This window comes from Dermacentor variabilis, chromosome 2 (genome assembly GCF_050947875.1).
Source record: "Dermacentor variabilis isolate Ectoservices chromosome 2, ASM5094787v1, whole genome shotgun sequence".
NCBI lineage: Eukaryota > Metazoa > Arthropoda > Arachnida > Ixodida > Ixodidae > Dermacentor > Dermacentor variabilis.
In genome coordinates, this window is record NC_134569.1 from 192,526,126 (window position 1) to 192,549,366 (window position 23,241).

General features: G+C 47.8%; 1 protein-coding gene across 1 annotated transcript in view; it reads right to left on the minus strand.

Annotated features, from left to right (window-relative positions):
* Positions 1 to 2,779: 2,779 nt before the first annotated feature.
* Positions 2,780 to 23,241, minus strand: part of LOC142570612 (uncharacterized) — a 28,816-nt gene continuing 8,354 nt past the window's right edge. The window contains exon 2 of the mRNA XM_075678978.1: positions 2,780 to 2,919. Within this exon, the coding sequence (XP_075535093.1) occupies positions 2,780 to 2,919 (140 nt within the window). The remainder of the gene's footprint in view (positions 2,920 to 23,241) is intronic.

The following is a 23,241-nucleotide window of genomic DNA, read 5'->3' on the forward strand; positions in this document are numbered from 1 at the left end:
CCTGGTTCCACTGGGAAATGGCCGACGGAAAAGCGAATGTTTGTGAACATTACCACGACTTGGGGGAAGATAGATTTTTTTAGAGTGATTAAGTCTGGTTGAACGTTTTGGAGGATCTTGCAGGTAATGAGAACGTGCTATTTGGAAATGACCATGGTATAATTGATAGATGAATTTTAGTCGCGAAATTGCTCTTCTCTGCGAGAGGGGTTTTAGGTTTGCCCTTGCTAGCAGACCTGAGATACAGGACTGCCTTTTGTAGTCTGAATATACAAACCTAATTGCTAATTTTTGAATGCGTTCTATTTTATTTATAAGGCATTTTTGATGAGGGCTCCAGATTAGATCAGCGTATTCTAGGCATGGTCTTATTAGTGTTTTGTACGCATTTAGTTTGAGGTGTGGTGGTGCTGCTCGCAGTTTCCTTTTTAAAAAGGATATTTTGCCTATGGCTTTTTCACACATGGTCGAAATATGAGGCTCCCAGTTAAGGCTAGGCGTTAGTTTAATGCCTAGGTATTTTACCTGGTTGCTTTTGTGGATTGTTGACCTTCCGATCGAATATGAAAAGTTAAGCGGGAGTTTCTTATTTGTGAAAGACATGTAATGTGTTTTGGTGTGTTCAGTTGCATGCCCCAAATGTTGCACCAAGAGTAAATTGTTTGAAGTGAATTAAGAAGTTCTATCTGGTCTACTTGGTTGTGTACGACTGCGTACACGACACAGTCATCAGCAAACAGGCGCATCTGAATTGAGTTTTTAACGCAAAACTGGATGTCGTTTATGTACATCGAGAACAAAAGTGGTGCCAGAACTGATCCTTGAGGTACTCCGGAGTAGACATCGAATGGTTGTGAAAGGTTATTATCGATTGAAACGCTCTGTTTACGATTGGTTAGAAAACTGTTGATCCAGGATATTATTTTATTACTAATACCGAAAGCTGATAATTTTGTAATTAAATCCTGGTGCGGAACTACGTCAAACGCTTTAGCAAAGTCTAAAAAAACTGCATCTAATTGGCCATCATTATTAAGTACGTTAGCTATGTCATGAGTTAGCTCTGCTAGTTGGGTTATGGTTGACAGGCTTGATCTGAAGTCATGTTGTTGTTTATATAGGAGTTTGTTTGTTTCTAGGTGAGTTATTATGGCCCCAAATATTACGTGTTCCATTATTTTGCAGCATGAGCTTGCTAATGACACTGGGCAGTAGTTATTTAAATCTAATTTCGAGCCCGATTGATGCATTGGAATTATTGCAGCCTTGAGCCAATCGTCTGGTAGCACTGATGACGGGGGGGGTTGGTATGAGCCATTGATGAGTCACTACTTGTAGTCTCTACCTGCTGCTCATCATGGAAGCAATCAGCACCATGCTGCCAGCTGACTACCCGATCCGACCCATCTGCGTGCAGGCAGTGGCTTGCCATCAGCCAGCCAACCACCATGGCTGATCAGCCAACAGCAAGGGAAGGTCGCCGCCGCCCGAGTGTTCTTCATTGGAACACTGACTCTCTACGGCGGCGACAGGCAGACCTTTCCCTGCATCTCCTGCAGAGCGACTACAACGTGCTTGCTCTGCAGGTGGTGTACGCGATGGCTGAGGACCTGCGACTCCGGGATACAACTGTTACTCAGGCGCCACCACCTGCACGACACGCGGCTGCACGGACGCGCCGTGCCTGGACGACGCCCACCAGCCCGGCAAGCCACGGACAGCCATCTACGTGCGGTGCAACCTGCCGCATGCTGTGGTTCCAGTGGCCGACGTCGTAGGAGGCCCCCTGGAGTGTTGCCCTGCCACGGTGCGCCTCGCCAGCCAAGACACGACCGTGGCGAGCATATACATACGACCAGGAAAGCCATGGGACTCCTCCATCCTTGACCAGCTGGCTCTCCGTCTGGGGAGGCACGCAGTCCTGTGTGGCGATTTCAACGCCCACCACACGGACTGTGAAAGTCGTCGTTGCTCCAGCCGATGCCGAAGCCTCCGCGACGCCATCAGCAGAGCCGGACTGGTGATCTTGAATAGCGAGAACCTACCGGACGTTCGCCGAGGGGTGAACTCAGCCATCGATCTCTCCCGCACCACAGAACAGTGCTCCTACTCCTGGGACACAACTCAGGATACTTGGGGTTCGGACCACTTCCCCATTGTGATGACCTCTGTACACGGAAGTAAGCCAAAGACCAGAACTTTCCACGTAATAGACTGGTCTCTGTTTAGGAAGCACTGCAGTGAGGTCGCCGATCGTTGTGAATTTCTAGATGCCGTCGCGGAGTGTGCCCAGGCGGCTACCATTCAGTGCTTTGCGTCATCGAACACCCCTGCCCCGGATCTCCGCCTACTCAATCTCCGTGCCTCCATGCGCCGCGCGGAGCGCAGAGCAATTCGGACAGGGAAGGCAGAGCACTGGACTGAATACAGACGAGTGGACACCTGCTGTAGAAGACAGGCCCGGCAAAGGAGGAACCAGAGCTGGCTGAGCCTGTGCTCCAGCATCAGGGACCGTTCAAAGGGCCCCCTAGCCTGGCGACTACTCAAGTCACTGACCGGCAAGAGGACGAGCCGTCAACCCGTCCTCGCTGTGGCCATCTCGCTAGGAATCAGCGAAGAGGCCCTCGCGGAACTTGTGGCGGACCGGTTCGCCCCTCCCGTGCCACAGAGTGCCGCCATGCTGCCGGTCGGACACCCCCCTGCCCAGCTGCCCACCTGTCTACACAACATCCAACCTGCTTGGACGTGCAGGTAGGTCGCTGCCCTCTGCCAAGAGCCACTAGCACTGCACGAGCTCCAGGCGGCTCTGAGGCGAGGGAAAGGCCGCAGCGCACCAGGAGCAGACGGTGTAACGCCACAGATGCTCCGCAACTTGGCCACCAGCGAGCAACAGCGCCTGCCCGAATGCTTCAATGAGATCTGGCAGTCAGGGCAGGTGCCAGAGGCACGGCGCACAGCCATTGTGGCACCCATCCTCAAGGCCAGAAAACCGGCTAGGGAACTGTCATCCTATCGACCGGTCTCCCTCACCTCCGCTGCCTGGAAGGTGATGGAGGCCATCGCTCTGGCACGACTGGACTGGGTGGCCCGTGCTCCCGGCTTCCTGGCAGATCAAAGACGGGCTTCCGGCGGCTGCGGTGCACTGCGGACTCCACTACCGATGGCCTGCACGAGTTTAACATTATGTCTTTGGGGCTCTGCAATGCTCCCGCTACATTCGAGCGCATGACTGATACCATCCTTCGCGGACATAAGCGGAAGACTTGTTTATGTTACCTGGATGACATAGTTGTTTTCTCACAGGATTTCCCGACACATCTCACCCGTTTACATGGCATCCTGACCTGTCTCAGCTGGCCTACGGCTGAACCTCAAGAAGGGGCGTTGCGCTGCCCGAAAATTAACTGTCTTGGCTTACTTTGTCTTGAAAGACGGCATCCTTTTTGATCCCGACAAGCTTCACGCAGTCGCCGAGTTTCCGAAGCCTACATCTATCAAGGTCCTGCGCAGTTTCATAGGTCTGTGCTATTGTTTTCAAAGCTTTGGGCGCTACTTCGACTTCATTACCGCACCTTGACAATGCTACTTGCCGCAAGCAAAGGCATTTCCGCGGGGTCATCAGCATGCGATGAAGCCTTTGACAAGTTCTTCGAGTTGCTGAATTGACCGCCGATACTTCGCCATTACGATCCAACTGCGCCGACAGTGATTCACAACAACTCCAGTGCTGTCGGCCTTGGGGTGGTCTTGGCCGAACAGACAGCTACGATTGAACAATGCGTCGTGACTTATGTTAGCCGTACCGTTAAACAAAGCTGGGCTTCATTACACCGTTAGAGAGAAGAGATGCTTAGCCATCATTTGGGTATAGGGCATGTTTGTTCCTTGTCTATACCGGCGTCCTTTCAGAATCATCACTGATCATCACGCTCTTTGCGGGGTCTGCTCCTTGAAAGACCCGTCGGGCTACCTCGGCCGTTGGGCGCTTCGCCTGCAGGAATATGACATTCGTGTCGTATACCGCTCTGGTCGAAAGCATCCCGACGCTGAAGCACTCTCCCGCTCGCCGATGACGCCTGATGTGGCTTCTTTATCTGTTCCTTCTTCGACCTCAGACCCGTCACTACTGACGACTTTTGACATGCCCTCCGAGAAATGCAAGGACCCATCGCTTGCCCTGCTGCTAGACTACCTTGCTACTCCAACAGCCGCCTTTGCCGTGCGAGATAACACACTCTACCTTAGCAACTATATGCCTGACGGTCGGAAATGGCTTCTGGCTATCCCTCGTCATATGCGCTCCGATATGTCCACGTACTTCCATGCTGACCCTCAAAGCGCCCACGCTGGCGTCCTAAAAACCTTCACAAGGCTGCGTCAACAATATTACTCACGTGGAATGTATCGGTTTGCGCAGCAGTACGTTCGATCATACAGCGCCTGCCAGCAAAGCAAAGCTCCCTCACTGCGCCCTACTGGCCCCCTCCAGCCGCTACCGTTCCCTGCTCGGCCGTTCGACCGCGTTGCTTCTACCTCTATGTCCCGCTCCCATACAGCGGATGTGGAAACCGCTGGATTATTGTTGGCGTCGACCACCTGACGCGCTACGCCGAGACCGTGGCTATTCCCACCTCGACCGCGCGCGACGTTGCGATGTTCAGTCTTCGCAACTTCGTCCTTCGCCACGGTGCTCCTCGAGAACTACTCAGCGATAGGGGTCGTGTCCTCTTGTCAGAAGCAATACAATCCCTTCTTCGCGAGTGCCAGAACATTCAACGGAGTACGACCGCGTATCACACCCAAACGGTCTGAAGCGGTGCTTCAACCGAACACTGGGCGACATGTTGAGCATGTGCGTCTCGTCCGACCACACCAATTGGGACCACCGTACTACCGTTCGTTACTTTCGCTTATCGTTACCCCGACAGAAGCGACCACTGGTTTCTCACCTTTTTTTCTCTTGTATTAGCGTGCGCCTTCGTGTCCTCTGGATACCATCCTGCTCTACCGACCTGACGCTTCCGAGTGAAGAACTATTTCAGAAGTCGCCCGATAGCTGAAGATTGCCGCCAGCTGGCTCGTTCACTGACCAGCGAAGATCAGGGGCGTCAGAAGACAAGACGCGACAGTCATCAGGCCACGCCTACCTTCCCTGCTGATTCGCTTATTTGGCTATGGATACCGCCTCACATGTCCGGCCTTTCTTCTAAACTACTTGCGCGGTAGCACGGTCCGTACCGGATCATCGACGCCTCCTCCCCTGTGAACTATATCCTTGAGCCCGTCACACCATCGCCGGACGTTGGTTGTCGAGGTCGCGAGACAGTGCATGTTAGCCGGCTTAAGCCTTATTTCGACCCCCTCATCTTCCCTGCTCCCCGAGTCGCCAGGATGGCTCTGTTTTACACCCGGGGATAATGTAATGAAGCGGACGCGCCTCGTGATTTCGACAGCAGTTCGGAGACGACGACGACGTTCGTTGCTGCTAGAGGCTGCTGTGGACCTGGTGCTTTTCAGGTTTAATAAAACAGCATTAAATATATATATATATATATATATATATATATATATATATATATATATATATATATATATATATATATATATTGGCACGCACTAGTTACGCTAGAGGTCGAGGAAGAAGAAGTGTGCGTGGTAGCAGCTGCAAACACGAACTGTAAACGGCTGTTCGCTTAGAACTGACTGGCTGGCTTTTCCGCTCGTGACAAACTGGTGGAGGTGCGGGGTACGCATCCATCGTATGCCTACGGGTCCTGAACCAGAAGCTACCGACGCCAGTACCTCGGGGACGGCAGAAATCTATCGAAGCAGCAGTCGCCTCCAAGGTCTTCCACCGCAATACAGTCCCCTGGCAAGCTCCGTGAGGAAGATGTCAACAACTACCGAAAGCCAAACCGAGGTGATCCCAAATGCTCCCGTACCATGCATTCTCAACGCGCCTCGCACGCCTAACCCGTTCCATGGCGACGCCTTTGAGGACGTTGAAGACTGGTTGGACCATTTCGACCGGGTCGCCGCCTTTAACGACTGGGACGATCGCCGTAAGTTGAAGAACGTCTACTTTTCCCTTTTAGACGCGGCGAGAGTATGGTACGAGAACCGCGAAGCCTCATTTACCAGCTGGCAGGAGTTTTACCGACTGCTATGCGAAGCCTTCTGCACTCCCGAAAGGAAAGAAAGAGCCGAACAGGCACTGTCTTCGAGGTTCCAAATGCCAAACGAAACCGACGCCATGTTCGTCGAAGACATGACGCGATTGTTCCGTCGGGCGGACCCACTAATGCCAGAAGACAAGAAGGTGCGTCTGTTAATGCGAGGCGTAAAGGAACAGCTCTTCGTGGGCCTCGTGCATAATCCTCCTGCAACAGTCTCTCAGTTCGTTCGTGAGGCAACAGTCATGGAACGTATGCTTCGGCAGCGGCTCTCGCAGTATCAACGCCAGACCACCATGACTGCTTCATGCTCTCTCGTACCTGCAAATGATGACAGGGAGTCACTTACCGAGCTAATACGACAAATTGTTCGAGAAGAACTGCAAAAGTCCTATGCATCGGCTTCGACACCTCCTAGTGCCGCGGTTCTTACGGATGTCATTCCAGAAGAAATCGGCAAAGTGGTTCATCCCTCGCCACCAACACGACCCGAACCTCCCACGTTCTCGTATGCGGATGCTCTTCGGGCTTGCGCGCCGTCAACGGGCCGTTTTTCGCAGCCGCCTGCTGGGATTTCTCGACGCTCCCAAAGTCCAATCCACCGCACGAATCCGCCAGCACCCTTTCATCCTGGTCCGCGCAAATCTACAGTATGGCGCGCCCCCGACAACAGTCCGTTGTGCTATCACTGCGGGGAGGCTGGTAACATGTATCGCGATTGCCAGTACCGACGGATTGGTCTGCGGGGATACCATCCGGACGCCCGATGCCCGCGCTATGGCGAACGCCCGCACGAAATCGAGAAATACTTAGAAAGTAACCGGCTTCCTCCTGCCCAACAGCGAAGACCGTCACGGTCGCCTTCACCTCGTCGGTACGCGTCACCGAGCCGTGCTCGACCCGCCTTTGATTCCGCTGGAGTCAACGGTGGAAGCCCGCGCCGGGGAAACTGAAAACGGCGACCTCCGGGGGTGAGGCCGCTGTCATGCGAACCGTCAAATATCCTCCGCCGACGCCATCCCCTCGCGACGTACCACTCGCGACGTACGCCTTCATTCGCAACTGCAAAAAAAACCTTCTGCTGCTATTACTGCTTGAATCGACGGTTATCCAGTAACTGCACTTGTAGATACGGGAGCTGACTGCTCGGTTATGAGTGCCTCACTGGCGACTCGGCTACGCAAGGTGCTGACAGCGTGGGACGGCCCACATCTGATTACGGCCGGAGGACACCTCGTGTCACCCATTGGACGATGCACCGCCAGACTTGCAATTTCTACTTCGACTTTCGTAGCGTCTTTCCTTGTGCTGCCCAAGTGTTCTCGGCTAGTTATACTGGGCATGGATTTTCTCCAGGAATATGGGGCGATCATTAACCTTCGTGACTTGTTCGTGACTTTTTCTAACTATGTTTCTTCGGATTCGAATGTGGCGGATGAACATCACCGCGCGGCTTTACGCGTGGTCGATGACTGCGTGACGTTACCGCCTCGAAGTAGCATCTTCGTCCTCGTTGAATGCCCTCAAGAACAACTAGGAATAGGCATCGCCGAAGGTAACCTCACCATATTGCTGGATCGCGAAGTCGGCGTCGCACGAGGTCTCGTAGAGCTCCAACATAGGCAAACCACGATTCTAGTTACGAACTTCAGTGGCGAATACAAACACTTTGCAAGGCATACCACCATGGCCTACTTTGAAACGGTGGCCGAGTCCAACGCCTGTGCTTCGGTAACGACAATCTCGATTCCGGAACTCAGCGATGTGGACTTGACCAGTCACATCAACGTCAACCCACAGCTCGACCAAGGCGAGAAGGAGAGGCTCCTTACTCTGCTATCGTCATTTAGCGACTGTTTCGCCACCACGTCGAAGGTCAAACAGACTTCTTTAATCAAACACAGAATCATCACTGAACCGACCGTCCAACCTGTTCGCCAACACGCTTATCGCGTGTCGCAAAGAGAACAGGATGCTATTCGTCATCAAGTGAAACAAATGTTCGACGATGATGTCATTCAACCATCGACAAGTCCTTGGGCTTCACCTGTTGTATTAGTTAAAAAGAAAGACGGTTCACTAAGATTCTGTGTCGATTATCGCAAACTGAACAAGGTCACGAAAAAAGACGTTTACCCACTTCCTCGAATTGACGACTCCTTAGATCGCCTGCGACATGCCCGTTACTTTTCTTCAGTGGATCTACGTAGTGGGTACTGGCAAATTGAAGTTGACGAACGGGACCAGGAAAAAACGGCGTTTATAACACCCGACGGTCTCTATCAATTTAAGGTCCTCCCTTTTGGATTGTGTTCCGCTCCGGCCACATTTCAACGCATGATGGACACAGTTTTATCTGACCTCAAGTGGAACTCGTGTTTAGTCTACTTAGACGATGTAGTTGTTTTTTCCACCACGTTTGAACAACACATCCAGCGGCTTGAGGCGGTTCTTCAAGCTATCCGCACCGCCGGCCTCTCCCTGAAGCCCGAAAAATGTCACTTTGGCTACGAGGAGCTCAAATTTCTAGGTCATATTGTCAGCAGCACCGGTGTGCGCCCTGACCCTGACAAAGCCCTGGCAGTTGCTCTGTTCCCGATACCGAAGACAAAACACGATGTCCGCCGATTTTTAGGGCTTTGCGCGTATTACCGCCGTTTTGTACCCAATTTTTGTGAAATTGCCGAACCTTTGCAACGACTCATCAAGAACGACGTCACATTTGTTTGGGGCCCAGCACAATCCGACGCCTTCCACGACCTTCAGCGACGTCTACAGACACCACCTATCCTTGGTCACTTTGACACCGAGGCTGACACAGAAGTGCATACTGATGCTAGTAACGTTGGTATCGGCGGGACACTCGTTCAGTTTCAAGCTGGTGTTGAGCGCGTTATTGCGTATGCCAGCCGAACCTTGTCCGCTGCTGAAAAAAACTACTCAGCAACTGAAAAAGAATGTCTGGCAGTCATATGGGCTATCCAGAAGTTCCGCCCATACCTGTACGGACGCCCTTTCCGTGTCGTCAGCGACCACCACTCTCTCTGCTGGCTGGCGAATCTCAAAGATCCTTCAGGCCGTCTCGCAAGATGGAGCCTTCGGTTAGAGGAATTTGATGTGACCGTCGTCTATAAGTCTGGCCAGAAACACACTGACGCCGACTGTCTCTCCGGCGCCCCCGTCGAACCCGCACCACTAGATACTGACGACGATTCTGGTTTTCTTTGCACTCTTCCGTCTTTAAACCTTGCTCAACAGCAACGCCAAGATTCCGAGCTCCTGCCCTTGTTTGAATACCTTGAAGGACGCCGCCCACAACCCCCACGGCTGTTCGCGCGCCACTTGTCCCCTTTCTGCCTACGTGGCGACATCCTATACAAGCGGAACTTTCACCCTACGGCAGCCGTTTTCCTGCTCGTTGTTCCCGCTACTCTCCGTGACGACGTTCTACGTGCATGCCATGACGAACCAACGTCCGGGCATTTTGGTTTCACGCGTACTCTCGCGAGGATCAAGCAGAAGTACTATTGGCGAAAACTCACAAAAACCGTGAAGCAGTACGTCAGAAGTTGTCGAGATTGCCAGCGCCGCAAAGTTCCACCACTAAAACCAGCCGGTCTGCTTCAGCCTGTCTAACCTCCTTGCTCACCTTTTGAACAAGTCGGGATGGATTTACTTGGCCCATTTCCCAAGTCTTTGGCTGATAACCGCTGGATCGTCGTCGCCACCGATTACCTCACTCGATACTGCGAAACACAAGCCGTTCAGCGAGCTACTGCTTCAGATGTTGCTAACTTCTTTATCAAAAATATCGTCCTTCGACATGGTGCTCCCGCTGTCGTCATCACAGACCGTGGTACGGCCTTCACTGCCCAGTTGGTCCGAGACATTCTGCAGCTGAGAGGAACAACGCACCGTACGGCAACTGCGTATCACCCGCAGACTAACGGTTTAACAGAGCGTCTCAACAAAACGATTGCGGATATGCTTTCCATGTATGTTGCCACGGATCATAAAAATTGGGACGAACTGCTCCCGTATGTGACATTCGCGTACAACACTGCCTTACAAGAAACCACCGGGTTTCCTCCTTTTCGTCTGGTCTACAGACGCGACGTCACCACTATGCTCGACGTGATGCTCCTACCAACTTCGTCTCAACCTACCACAACCTATACAGACGCCTTTGTTCAGCGTGCCGAAGCGGCGCGGCACCTTGCGCGGCAACGAATTCTACCCCGACAAAGTCAAGATGCTCGTCGATACAACAACATATGCCATCGAGACGTCACATACAACCCGGGAGATCTTGTATGGGTTTGGACCCCTATACGTCAACGAGGCCGGTCAGAAAAATTATTGCGCCGATACTTTGGACCCTACCTACTTTTGCGTCGTCTAAGTCCTGTCAACTACGAAGTTATTCCAGCCGACACTTCGCACCACTCCCGTAGACCACGTTCCTCTGACATTGTTCATGTTACCAGGATGAAGCCTTACCTTTCGCGCTCACTCTCATCCACAAACTTTGTGATGCAGCCCCTGTCGTCTCGTCCGTTGTCTTTCTCATTTCTTTTATTTTTCCTTGTGGCATTTAACATCTCCCCAACTTTATTTATTTATTTCTTCTTTTTTTTTGGAGGGAGGGGTAATGGCACGCACTAGTTACGCTAGAGGTCGAGGAAGAAGAAGTGTGCGTGGTAGCTGCTGCAAACACGAACTGTAAACGGCTGTTCGCTTAGAACTGACTGGCTGGCTTTTCCTCTCGTGACAATATATATATATCGCTTTAATGCCTGATAGGTTTACTGAGTATGAATTGCATATTATCTTGCTTCGGTACAGACAAACATGCCATGTAAATTCGAACCAAGGACTTAGGGAAAAACTACGCAGCAGTAAAACATCCAGCAAGTTTAATTTTGCTGGAAGCAGATGCAATGGGGAAGGAGGTGCACAAAAATAAATACAAGATGCGTTACTAAATTCTACATGTATGGTGCCTGTCTGAATATGTGCCTGAATATGCGATTTTTATTTATTTGTTACGACTATGTTAGAGTGGTAGCTACCGAAGACTGAGAGGTGCAACGGAGGGAAAGAAAGGAAGTCATGCACTGTGTTGTATGGAACATAGGGGTCGAGCACGTGTAGCAAGGCTCCATGCTCGAAGCATGGACGACGTAGGTTCTGGAAGCAACGAGGTCAAAAAGCGCAACACGCAAGCACGAGTGGTTCGCATGATATGTTGTTCACTTGCAGGTAGCTGTTCGATAAAGATTTTTGGTGCTTCTGCGAAGCGGATAAGTGGAGCATGTGCGATCTCACGCGTGTAATCAGTCAGGGCAGCATCGTCACGAGCATCTCAACTGCAATGTATATCTCAGGGGAGACGTGGTACGTTCCAGTATACGAAAAAAAATGTCACCGCCGCTTTTAGTCCGTAAACCTGATCGAACAGCGAAGCTGTGTTAGCTGCACTGACTGTTGCACCAAGGAAGACAAGCCTCCCAAGCAGTCTATAATATAAATATTTTGTTTCATCATTCTTTCACCTCATTTTCGGTTTGGCGTATATCGCGTGGTGAGCATGCTTTAGGCGGGCTTTTTTCTCGCGGTTCTCCCAGAGCTTTTTTTTTTTGCGTGTGAGGTTTCTGTTTGTATTTTCGCGTTCGTTTTTTGATGGTCTGCCTCTTTTTTGCGCGGCCAGTTTTTAGAGCGAAGTTTGGCGGTAGATAGTTTCTTACTCAGGAGTTTGTACTAGTCGTGGCGTTCTCATATTTCTAGATAGGGCGGAATGTGCGGAATCCCAGGGGTGAATCTAGCGATGGCTGCCATTGGCTGTATTTAGGTAGGCGCTCTTTAGACGCTAGCGCGAAGGTGACCTTCAGTTACGGCGCTAGCAGGAGGGCGACATATAGGTAAAATGGAGGCGCACAACATTGTTTACGTTGTCATGGCAACAGGAACAGCAGAGGCACGGCGTCTCCTCACCCTAGAGCTTTGTATTTTTCTTTTTGTTTTGACGACCCGCACCGCTCTCTTTGCACCCTTCCCCATGCCCTGCGCAGCTTCACTTTTTTTTTATTTTTGCGTGTCCGTGCGGCGCGTATTTCTTTTATCGCGCGCGCAATACGCCAGACATTGGCATTGTGAACTGGCGAGTGGTGCACCGTGAGTTCTTTGTGTTTGCAAGTACGCAGTCTCGTCCATACTTTCACTATGTAAGCATATGCCACAACATATATATATTTCACTTCCAAGAGAACAGATCTTTGGCCTCATTTTATTGACTTCCGTTTCCGAAAACAAACATTCTCGCATAACTTGGTATAATACGCGCTCAGAAAATGAACAAATGAACAACTGAAGAATGCATGAGATGTACATGAATACTAAAGAACACAAAGTTCACAGACAGTGAAGTAACAAAAGAAATAAACTGAAGAAAACGCGAAGGGTGTTTGACGCACATATACAGAAAACAGATTTTTATATAATGCCCTATACACCAAACTGTAGAACAGCTTCTGATATACGCTCTGAGAGCGGATATACTCACTGAGATATTGCACAAAACTGGACACGTATGACAGTTATGACTACTAAAGGAAAGAAAAATTCACAGGTAATGGCAAAAACAATGACACGGAAGATAGCTAAAAAATAAAATAAAATGCTCAGGAGTGTTTCATTGAGAGCCATAAAAAATAAGAACTTACTTATATACCTGCACAAAGGTATATGAAGTGCGTGACATGTTTATTACTGCTCAACAAAATGAAAAAGACATGGCAGAACAAAATAACTTTCTACTAAAAACGAAAATACACATTATCGCATTACTTTGCACTTGGCTACAACTTGGGTAACGGTGGCAAGGGGGAGAAGAAGGTAGTCAGCTTTTGCAGCAGCACATCAAAAACCTTCGCAGAAAGGTCTATTCCTGAATGAAAGACCAAATGGAATAAGCCAACAACACGACTTTTCTTTCACCACGAATGCAATAGGAGTTAAATTACCTCACTGAGTAAGAGTGAACTGCTGGGCTAGCTGGTTATCCGACATAATAAACAAGTTTTGCTCGAGGACCAGAAACACAAAAAAACGTCCGTGATGTCTCCTTTCTTGTGTGCAGTTTTGGCGCAAAACTCGTTTATTATGAATGAATAAATGAATGAATGCTTTATTTAGACAATAAATTGTCTTGGATGTAGGGGCTAAAGGCAGATGCAACTGCCTGACAGAGGCCCCCCTACGCGTACATTGCTCAGGGGTTGGAACATCATGAAAAGACAGTGCAACAAAGAAACAAGAAAAAGTCCAAATGTATGCAGCTAGCAATCAACTATACAAAGAAGTAAGATTGTTACACTTTATACATAATATGTCATCAGTAATGCGCGAGAACATGGAAATATTTAAACAAGCAAATAATACTGATCAGTGTTACGAAACATTGTATAGCAAATAGGAGAAATAATGTAAGAAAAAACGACTAAAATAAAAAGAAACGTTATCTAGACCGCAAGGACAGTTAAGTTCATTAGGAACTTAGCAAAATATAATTCGTAACCTTCTTCGTTAGACTGTGAGCAGATCTGCATTTCTGAATCCTAGTAGCGATTTCTGAATTATTATTTAGGAAATGAGGTACTAGGTAGGCGAGTGTCTGGGTACCATATTTGGCTCTAAGCATAGGAGTTCTGAGTATGTTATGCCTAAGGTGATATTGTGAGTTGTCGGATGACAAAAATGTGGACAGCGTATTTGGGTCACGCGGAATTTCTCTATGTGTATACATAGCAAGCCTTAGTTAGAATAGATGATCTATTTTGAGTATGTTTAGCTTGGAAAAGTATGACGGAGTGTGGTCACTACGTTGAAGATTTTCTGTGCAACGCACAGCTCTTTTTTGTAGGATTATTAACCTATCTAAATTTGTCTTAGTAGTTGTACTCCAGATTAGTAGACATGAGTGTACATGGGAATGAACAAGTGCATAGTATTGCTATAGTTTTAACCATTTTGGCACCAACGTTCTGGTATTATACAATATGGAAACTGACCTGCACATATTTGCATGTACCTTGTTTACTATTGGTGTCCACCTCAAGTTTTCTTCAAAGACGACACCCAGAAACTTATAAGTAGAAAGCCGTTCGATACCACAATTTTTAAATCTAATACATGTACTATATAGTCATCAGGATTATTACGGCCTTTCAAAATAATATATATAGTGTTTTTTTACATTTAGTTGAAGTTGATTTCCATGCAACCAGTTTGACAGATTAGTTAACCCTGTATTAGCTGCATTTTCAAGTTCAACTAAATGTTTTCCGGTAAAAAAAATACTTTTGTCGTCTGCATAGAGAACTATGTCAGGAGTTCGCGGTATGTTCACAAGATCCCCCATTTATATAAAGAATAAAGAATAATGGTTCAAGTATAGAGCGTTGCGGTACGCCATATTTTATCGGCTGTAATTAGGAACGGTAACCACTTAGGCTAGTAAATTGCAGCCTGTCGGATAGATAACTGCGTATCAGGTTTAATACCAAAACTCTCACACTGTAGTGTGGGAGTTTGTCAAACAAAATGGGATGCTTAATAAAATCGAACGCCTTTTTAAAGTCTAGAAATAATACAAGAATGTATTGCTTATTATCGACATTGTTAATGTTTCTTTAATATCTAAGAGCGCCGTTTCGGTTGATTTCTTTTCACGGAAGCCAAATTGCTGCTTGGAAAGCATTCGGTGGTTGCCAATAAACTTCATTAGTCGTGATTTTAATGTGGTTCTAACACATTAGAAAATAAAGGTAGCACAGATATAGGCCGATAGTTATAGTTATTTAAGTCATTATGAGAGCCACCTTTGTGAATGACTACAACTCTGGCTATCTTCATGCCTTCAGGAAAGGTACTACGTCATACCTACTGAGCACTCCTATGTGTAATAAACACGAACTTCAAACAGGACACTTGCAATACTCATGCTTTGAAGAAACAAAAAGCGTATAATGCTTACACATGAAGGCTGTTCGCGCAGTTTTCCCATCGGCAATTACTGAGATAATACGTAAACATGCACAGTAATGTTTCAGCTGTTAGTACACTTGTAGAACATCGACACATAGAAAGACCACTGAGAGGGGAATGGAAAGCTTGGCGAGTTACTGAAGTTGCATAATAAGACTTGGCAGAGAAAAACGCGTCTTTGACCAGGGGACAATGAGGAGCGACATCTGTTTGTCAGGTTTCTCTACTGGTAAGAGAGAAGTGTAGCACAATCAAGGCGCAACGACGTCCGTAGACTAATGGAGCATATAAATGCACAGGGCCGTGTTCGTGTACATGCCCCTTCTGATGCCCTTGGCTCTGAACGCTCACCCGTTGTCTTTAGGCAACCGGAAGAACCTTGCAGGGCTTGTTTTTGAGGTACTCGTGCACCACTGCATGACGCACGAGCGGTGCGGGCCGTGAAACGGGTGAGACATCGCGGAGCACAAGCACACAGTTATCGAGGACCCCGAAACTGACCACGCCAGTCCAGGCACAGCAACGCGCGCTTCCCCATAACAGCGAAGAACGGAAGATGAAACTTCATGTACCGGGCTAAGCTGGCGCCGGGCCAGCGGGCGCGCGGAGACAGTCGAATGTGAGGGAGCCGCCGATTCAGGAAGTCGTGCATGGGGTGCGGATTCACTTTCCCACTCTCCTGATGGATGGCGCCAGATACTGAGGCCGGTGCGAAACCACTAATCCAAAGCTCCGTATATTGGGCGCAAGGACCACCACTGGAGAAGCGGGCGCTGTAGTCGTTTTGAGGATCGGTGGGATTGGTTTGAGGACTGACGTGGCCTCCTTTCTGGCGCTAGAAGGGTCGACAGCCACGCGCTCCCAGTATCGCGTTTCAATCGCTGGACACTGTTCCTTGGCCGCAAACCGCCAGCGTATTCTTTTCGTTCGAAATTGTCGATAACTTCGATGCCCTTCTGGCTCGATCGCCGAAAATGCACCATGTGACAACCATACAAGATACGCGTAAAAGATAGAATTCTCACAGGGGGAAAGGGGTCACTCCATCCCTTTCCCCCAATTGAGCTCTTGTTTTCCTATACCGCTAGGTCACGTGGCCCTTTTTTAGCGAAGTACGACAATTTGGCACAGCGTCCGCAGAAAGAGCTTTACTGTAAAAATATGATTAAGCAGCGGTGTCGTAGCCTGAGGAGTTACGTGGGAAGGCGACCAACGACAAAGATACGTTCCTATCCCGATGATGAGCGGAATTGTGCAACGACAGCGTGTCGGCTACCATGTGATCAAAACTTACGTTAGGGTCGTTGAAAGTGTGTTGCGCCAGCACGGTCGAGTAGTGTCAACGATGGCATTGGATAAAAATTGGTGAGCTTGGTACGCGATCAGTGTTCGCACTTTAGAGACACCTTGAAACGGCTAGGCATGCTGGCATAGCAGTTCGCAGCTAGCAAAATGCCAGAGGTGAGCGACGTCCTGTTTCGAGAATAAAAATCACCGCCGAAGCACTCCGTACGGGCGCTGAACCAGCGAAGCTGAAACGTCAGGCCCCGGTGTTTATCACTAGGTTATTCGCAACGGTTCATTAAACGACCAGTTGGTAGGCTGCGAGATCCTCGGTATAATATTGCTGCCTGCGCCCGGCTGAACGAGCCTGTTCTTGTGCCCAGGCTGAAGCATCGGCAAAGCGTAGACGAGCTCGTTTCCGGTTCTGCTGGCGGAGTTCCTGAATAAAAGCTGCCTGCTTGCCAGGAGTACGTATGACGCGTGGCCTAGCCTTTTCGGAGCCAGAGAGAGACTGCTGCGCGCGCGCTCGGCTGCGACGCATAGCAACGACGGCACTACTGACGCCGCCAATCACGTGCCTCTCTCTTTTTTCGCGCATGCGCATGGGGTTGCGCCGGATGAGTTTATGGCGTGCAGGCGTCAGACGAACGTACGACGGACGAAGCGGCTAGTGATATACAGCTCCCCTGTAAAACATGACCAGAAAAAAAAAACCGTTCTCTCTACTCATTGTCTATTGGACAGCGCTTGTTGCTCTTCTAACGACGCGAATACGACGACACGACGGGTGAAAGAAACTCAAAGCCATAATAATGTTATCGACCACAGTATGTAGCACAGAAATTACACACAATTTACAGGTTAAATTGTGATAATGGAGTGTAACTATGTCTTCGGAAGACGTTTTCGACTTGGCAAAGACGAGAGTGGGCGAGACTATTGGTTCTTCTCTTCTTGGTCTTCAGTGAAGCAGCTGTGACTCCCGGTGCTGTGCAAATATTCTATTGACACCGTTACAACTCCACCAGTGATTGCGCGTGTCTGAACTTTCTTAATGCAACCACCAATTTAAAAAGTGTACTGGCAAAAAAAATATATAACAAGCACACGAAGAAAGGGAGCGAGTGCGTCTGAGACGCAGTGATGGCTGCTGCTGATAATAGCAAATGAGGAAACATAAGGTAATCGTTTCACCTCCGCCAGGCCGACAACATTATCCCATTACACAATCACTGAAATGATCGAGCTGTGTCATTAATGTTGCACATGACAGCACAGGTGACAATTCCTACTTTCCCCAATATTGTTAGCCTGTTCGTCTGCAAATGTAGTTTACAAATGCGCCCGAAGAAATTACAAAAGGGATGTTTGTGGCCTCAGAATTGATGCCCGTGTCGCTTACGATTTGTTGAACGGTGTTTATTAGCAGGGTGCCTATTACGTGCTCTAGTGCTATGGGATAGATAATTACAGCAGTCTCCATATTCCAAGAAAATTGTGCTGAGGTAAAGGAGACGAACTGTCAAAACTTAAGCAGTGTGTGAGACCAGGCTAGTTGGTATTACATGCTGAAGTGACTAGCGCAAGAGTGGACACGGGACACTAACAAGGCGACAAGGACAAGCGCTTGTCCTTGTCGCCATTTTAGTTTTCCGCGTCCGCTGTTGCGCTAGTCACTTCAGCGTGTCAAAATTTGTCAGCTAGTAGCTTTTGTTATCAACAGACGACAGAGAGCACGACGAGCAACGCAGAGAAAAGCCCAGCATGCTACCGGCCACTCGTAAACGTGATACTTCGACACACCTTTCTCCGCCAGCTCAATACCACCACGTCGTCGTGTGCATTGCGCAGAAAGGCTATCGTATTTCTGGCAGCATGCCATTACATGGCCTGCCATATATAGATCATACCAGAGCGAGAACAGCAATGACGAGGCTGCGTTGATATGAAATGCTCCACGGCCTTTTCTTCCAAATACCACTTTCGAAACCGATTACAAATTATGCTTTACCATGTTGCGCTCCTAATGTGTCAAATTATGTGCAGCTTCTCCCTGGTTACGGGAAAACTGGACGTTGACAGGGCACCGAAGAAATTAAATGACGCTCAATATCAAATCAATGAAAATCTATCTATAGACACTTGAAAAATTCTTCGAGCAAAGCTAAAGCTTCTAATAATTGGCCACTACAGAAAATATTTCACGAAACTTAAAGAAGGCATTTGCAGTGCCTGTGCTAATCGATATGGACAGCAGTTTCTCCTCAAGATTAAAGGCGAGCGGTGCCCTTTGTGCAACTGGTGATTACAGATAACAATGCGCCAACTACAACCGGATATAAGCATGAAATGTGCCGATTCTTTTAAGGTAGTCGGGTTTTCTGTGTGCCTGATTAAACTTGCGTAGACAAAATTCTGGGAGAACTTTTTTACCTTGCCTGCTAAACATTTATTTATTGTTGTGACCTCGAAAAACATATGCATACCATGGCGATTCCTTGTTAGTGCAACGATGGCATTGTTGCGTTTAGTGTAGAATCCGCGCATAAGCACTATCATCACGAAAATTTAATAAAATGACATAAGCATACGCGAACACACGCTTGTTACTGATAACTGCACAGCATTCTGCACGCACAATACTCAATAAGCACCTTAACTTTCAATCAAAGCAATGCAGACCGCGTTGCCAGCATACAAACTACAATAGTAGGACTTGGTAAAAACTTCAAACGCACCGCCAACGGTGGCGTCAACGATGCCAGCCACTTGCTTAGATATTGTTGTAGGGTTTTGATTAGGCAGGAAATTTAAAACCGTCGGGGTCCACAGTTTCGGGGCTTTGTGACAGCCACAAGGTTGGCGCAACCGCACAGAACCACGTCATCGGAGGAAAGCACGGGCTCAAGGCGAAGGGCGCCGTCCTTGTCACCGTCTAGCTCTACGGAATACCTGGCGGTCAGCGCGATTGCACCTTGGTATCCCTCTGGATGACAGATGTGCACGTGAATATATTCAGCGGTTGGATACCTGATGCACAGGCGGTCCAGCAGGTCGTGCGCGTTGCTAAATGTCATCTCTTTTAGCGTGACGCACAGCCGCCGTAAATTGGGAGCTGGAACGGCCCTGGTATCCAGGAAAGACAGGTCCAGAGTTTTGATGGTGCTCCCAAATTTCAGACTTCTGACCTCCAGCATAACCTAAAAAATGAAAATACCGGCCACATATACAGTCAAACGACTTTATAACGACACGCTCGGACATATAAATTCCGACGTTATACAGGTCGCCTCGTTGTAAAGATAGCACACAGTACCACTCACATCAGCACGCTAAGCATACCTTCAGCAAGAGAAAAGCATTCAGCGTCATCAGCATGACAAAGTAATCGAGAAATCTACGCAGAATAATTAACTTCTATATATGTCTCTGATTGATCATGAACAGGTATCTGATTCAGTATAGATACCAACTGTCATGGAGGCATTGGATAATCAAGAAGTACAGGAGGCATACTTGAATATCTTGGGAAATATGTACAAAGATGCCACAGCTACCTCGGTTCTCTGCAAAAAAAGCTGAAAATTTCCTATCAGGAAAGGGGTCCCCGCAAAGGCACACAATCTCTCCAACGTTATTCATTGCATGCTCAGAAATATTTGAGCTATTACATTGGGAAGGATTAAGTATGAGCATCAACAGGGAATATCTCAACAGCTTCCAGTGCAGGAAGAATAAAATGAGCGACGCAACCTAAAATGAAAGGGGAAGGTACATTGACTAGTGCAAACCTTCTGTTATTGTCCTGTGCAGCAACACTGGGTATGAGTTGCAACATTATTGAGGATCGTAATCGAGAATTTGTTAGAACAGGGTTGCAGATTAATGTGCAGTAGACAAATTTGAGCAGCCTTGCATGAGAACAAGAAGTCATGATCTCCAGTCAGCCTCCAGTCTTTGCAGGAGTACGTTTATCCCGGTCAATTACTCACAGGGGATCGTTGTCAGGAAAAGGAAATTTACAGAAGAATGAAAATGGCTTGGAGTGCACACGGCAGGCGTTACCAACTCCTGAATAGAAGATTATTATTTTCGTTGTCGAAATGAAAACTGCGCAATCATTGCATTTTACTGGTACTAACATTAGGGACAGAAACTTGGACGTTAGCAAAGCAGCTGGTGAACAAGTTATGGACCGGGCAAAGAGCGTTGGAACTAAAAATGCTATGCGTAACGTTAAGAGAGAGGAGGAGAGCGATGCGAATCAGAGAACAAACGGCGATAGTCGATATTCTATTTATTTATTTATTTATTTATTTATTTATTTATTTATTTATTTATTTGCTCACACGGCCGAAGCATTACAGAGGGGAGTGGGTATACAATAAAGCATAGTGTACAATAATATAGCAAGGCATAGTAAGGCATAGTAACTTCGAATTATTCAATCTTAGCTAAAGCAGAATTAAGTGGGATGTTATCATAGATGGAAGCAATGTCGCAAGGAAAGCGATTCCAATCTTGTTCTGCCTCAGTATTCGTTTAGCACTGAATTATACCGCTAGTCATGTTTCCTTGTGCACAGCGTGCAATATCGTGCTCTGCGCGAACGAGACAACAGCTCGCGCGTGTCGCGGTCAGCGGAAATGTGCAATGCAGAAAAAGAAATGAAGGCGGGACCTGTGACGTATGCGTCACGCGATCCTCGAGGCTTGGTATGTGAGAACGCAGGGAAGGCATTTCGCTTGCAAAGGCTAGACGGGGCGAGTGGAGAGAGTGTCTAGCTTGGCAGTGGAGCCCGCCTGCTGAAATAATGGCTTCGCGGCACTGAAATATTTATTGCTTGGCCTTTGATGAGCCGATTTGAAACTTTTTTACGGCAGAACGCTCCCTGGAGGACAGTTAACAACTTCCAGGGAATAACCAAAGTTTGCTATGGGGCTTGGTGAGGGGCCCTTTAAAGCGATGGTCCACAAGGTCCTATATACAGGGTGTTTCAGAGAACACTTTCAAAATTTGTTGAAGGTTGCCTGTGGCACGTAACTCAATTCTGTTTATGAACCAGTCTACTCGAAGCGGCGGACACTACTTGCACAAAAAAATTGAAATGCAAAATCGCCTAATTAACGAGAATTTACGAATTAACTTTTTAGCTAATTATCTTATGACGGATATCGCAATTTACAAATTCTGGCAGTAGACTTCCTGAGGCGGATCCACTTGGAACGAATTCGCAGGACAACGTCAGTTTCGAGATATGAATTCCTGAACTTTGCGGAGAAATGCATTGGCGTTCCAGTTACTTGTGTGCTTCAGTGCATGCAACAACCTTTTTGTAGCAAATTAACTCGAACGCCAATGCATTTCTCCGCAACGTTTGCGAATTTATATCTCGAAACTGGTGTCATATTGAAAATTCGTTCCAAGTCGATCCGCCTTGCGAACTCCACGGGTAGAATTTGTAAATTGCAATATGGGCCATAATATAATTACTTACAAGCCTAATTAGTGAATTTTTATTAATTGGTCGATATTGCATCTCAGTTTTGTTGTCCAAGTATTGTCCGCCGCTTTCAGTAAACGAGCTTATCAACTAGAATTGTGATATCTTGCCACAGGCAACTTTTAATGATTTTTGAAAGTGTTCGCTGAAACATCCTGTGTAATGTAGCTGAAGAATGAATTCGTCACAGAAAGTTGGGCGATGGTAAAGCCGATGAAAAATGTTCAAGGGAAAATTTTTTGGCGGGATGCTAATCACGGAAGAGAGAACCGATTTCATGGAAGTTATGCTGGCAGCGCGGTTATAACAGGAACAGATGAAGCGAGTAGAGCGATTTTGTACCATCTTTAGTTAAGTAACCAAATTGTTAGTGTTTGGATCCCAGACTAAAATGGCGTATTCTAATTTAGGGCGAATGAGAGTATAGTATAACAAGAGCTTTAAGACGAAGGAGCTGCTGAAAAGTTATGGCATAAGTAACCTAACGGTATTAGCATTGTTAATTATCTTTTACACATTCAAAGATCTACTTAGATTAGCTGTGATATGAGCACCTAATTATTTATAGGAGGTAGACCATGAGAGTTACAGAATGAGCGCTAAGGGAAGGGAGTGCAGTCGAGGACGGCAGAAAATTAGGTGTGATGATGAAATTAGAAAATTAGCACGCGCAAGTTAAAATCAGCTCGCGCAAGACAGGGGTAATTGGAGATCGCTAGGAGAGGCCATCGTCCTGCAGCGGAGACAAAAATTGGCTGATGGTAATGGTTACTCCAAGGTTGACAGAGCAATACGCGGCGAAACGCGGCAGCGACGAAAAGCGAAGATGCGCATCTTCAAATCTCCCTATCGCCAGCCTCGCAGTCCAAATTCTCGATTAGTTGACTGCGGCTTAGATTAGATCACTGCGACATTTGTCGACATTTTTGCATGTTTTCAAACCAGAGCTAGCTTTGAAGACATCGTCGGGTCACGGCTTGCGATTATATCATGAATTCGTTGTCAACTGCTACTTGCTACACTGCCGTCGCACCTGTTGCTGTAATCCAAGCAGCTTGCGAATTCAGCAGTTCCTGGAGCTTAGCAGCATCACTAACGCTCACTGAGATCGGACGAATTGTGAACTCGGTGGTTTGCGTTAGGTGGAAAATGCAGCTCTGGGGTTAGCGGAGGACAGTGGCAAAATATTTATTACAGCCCCAATAAATTATTTAGTTGCATTTATGCATTCGCTAA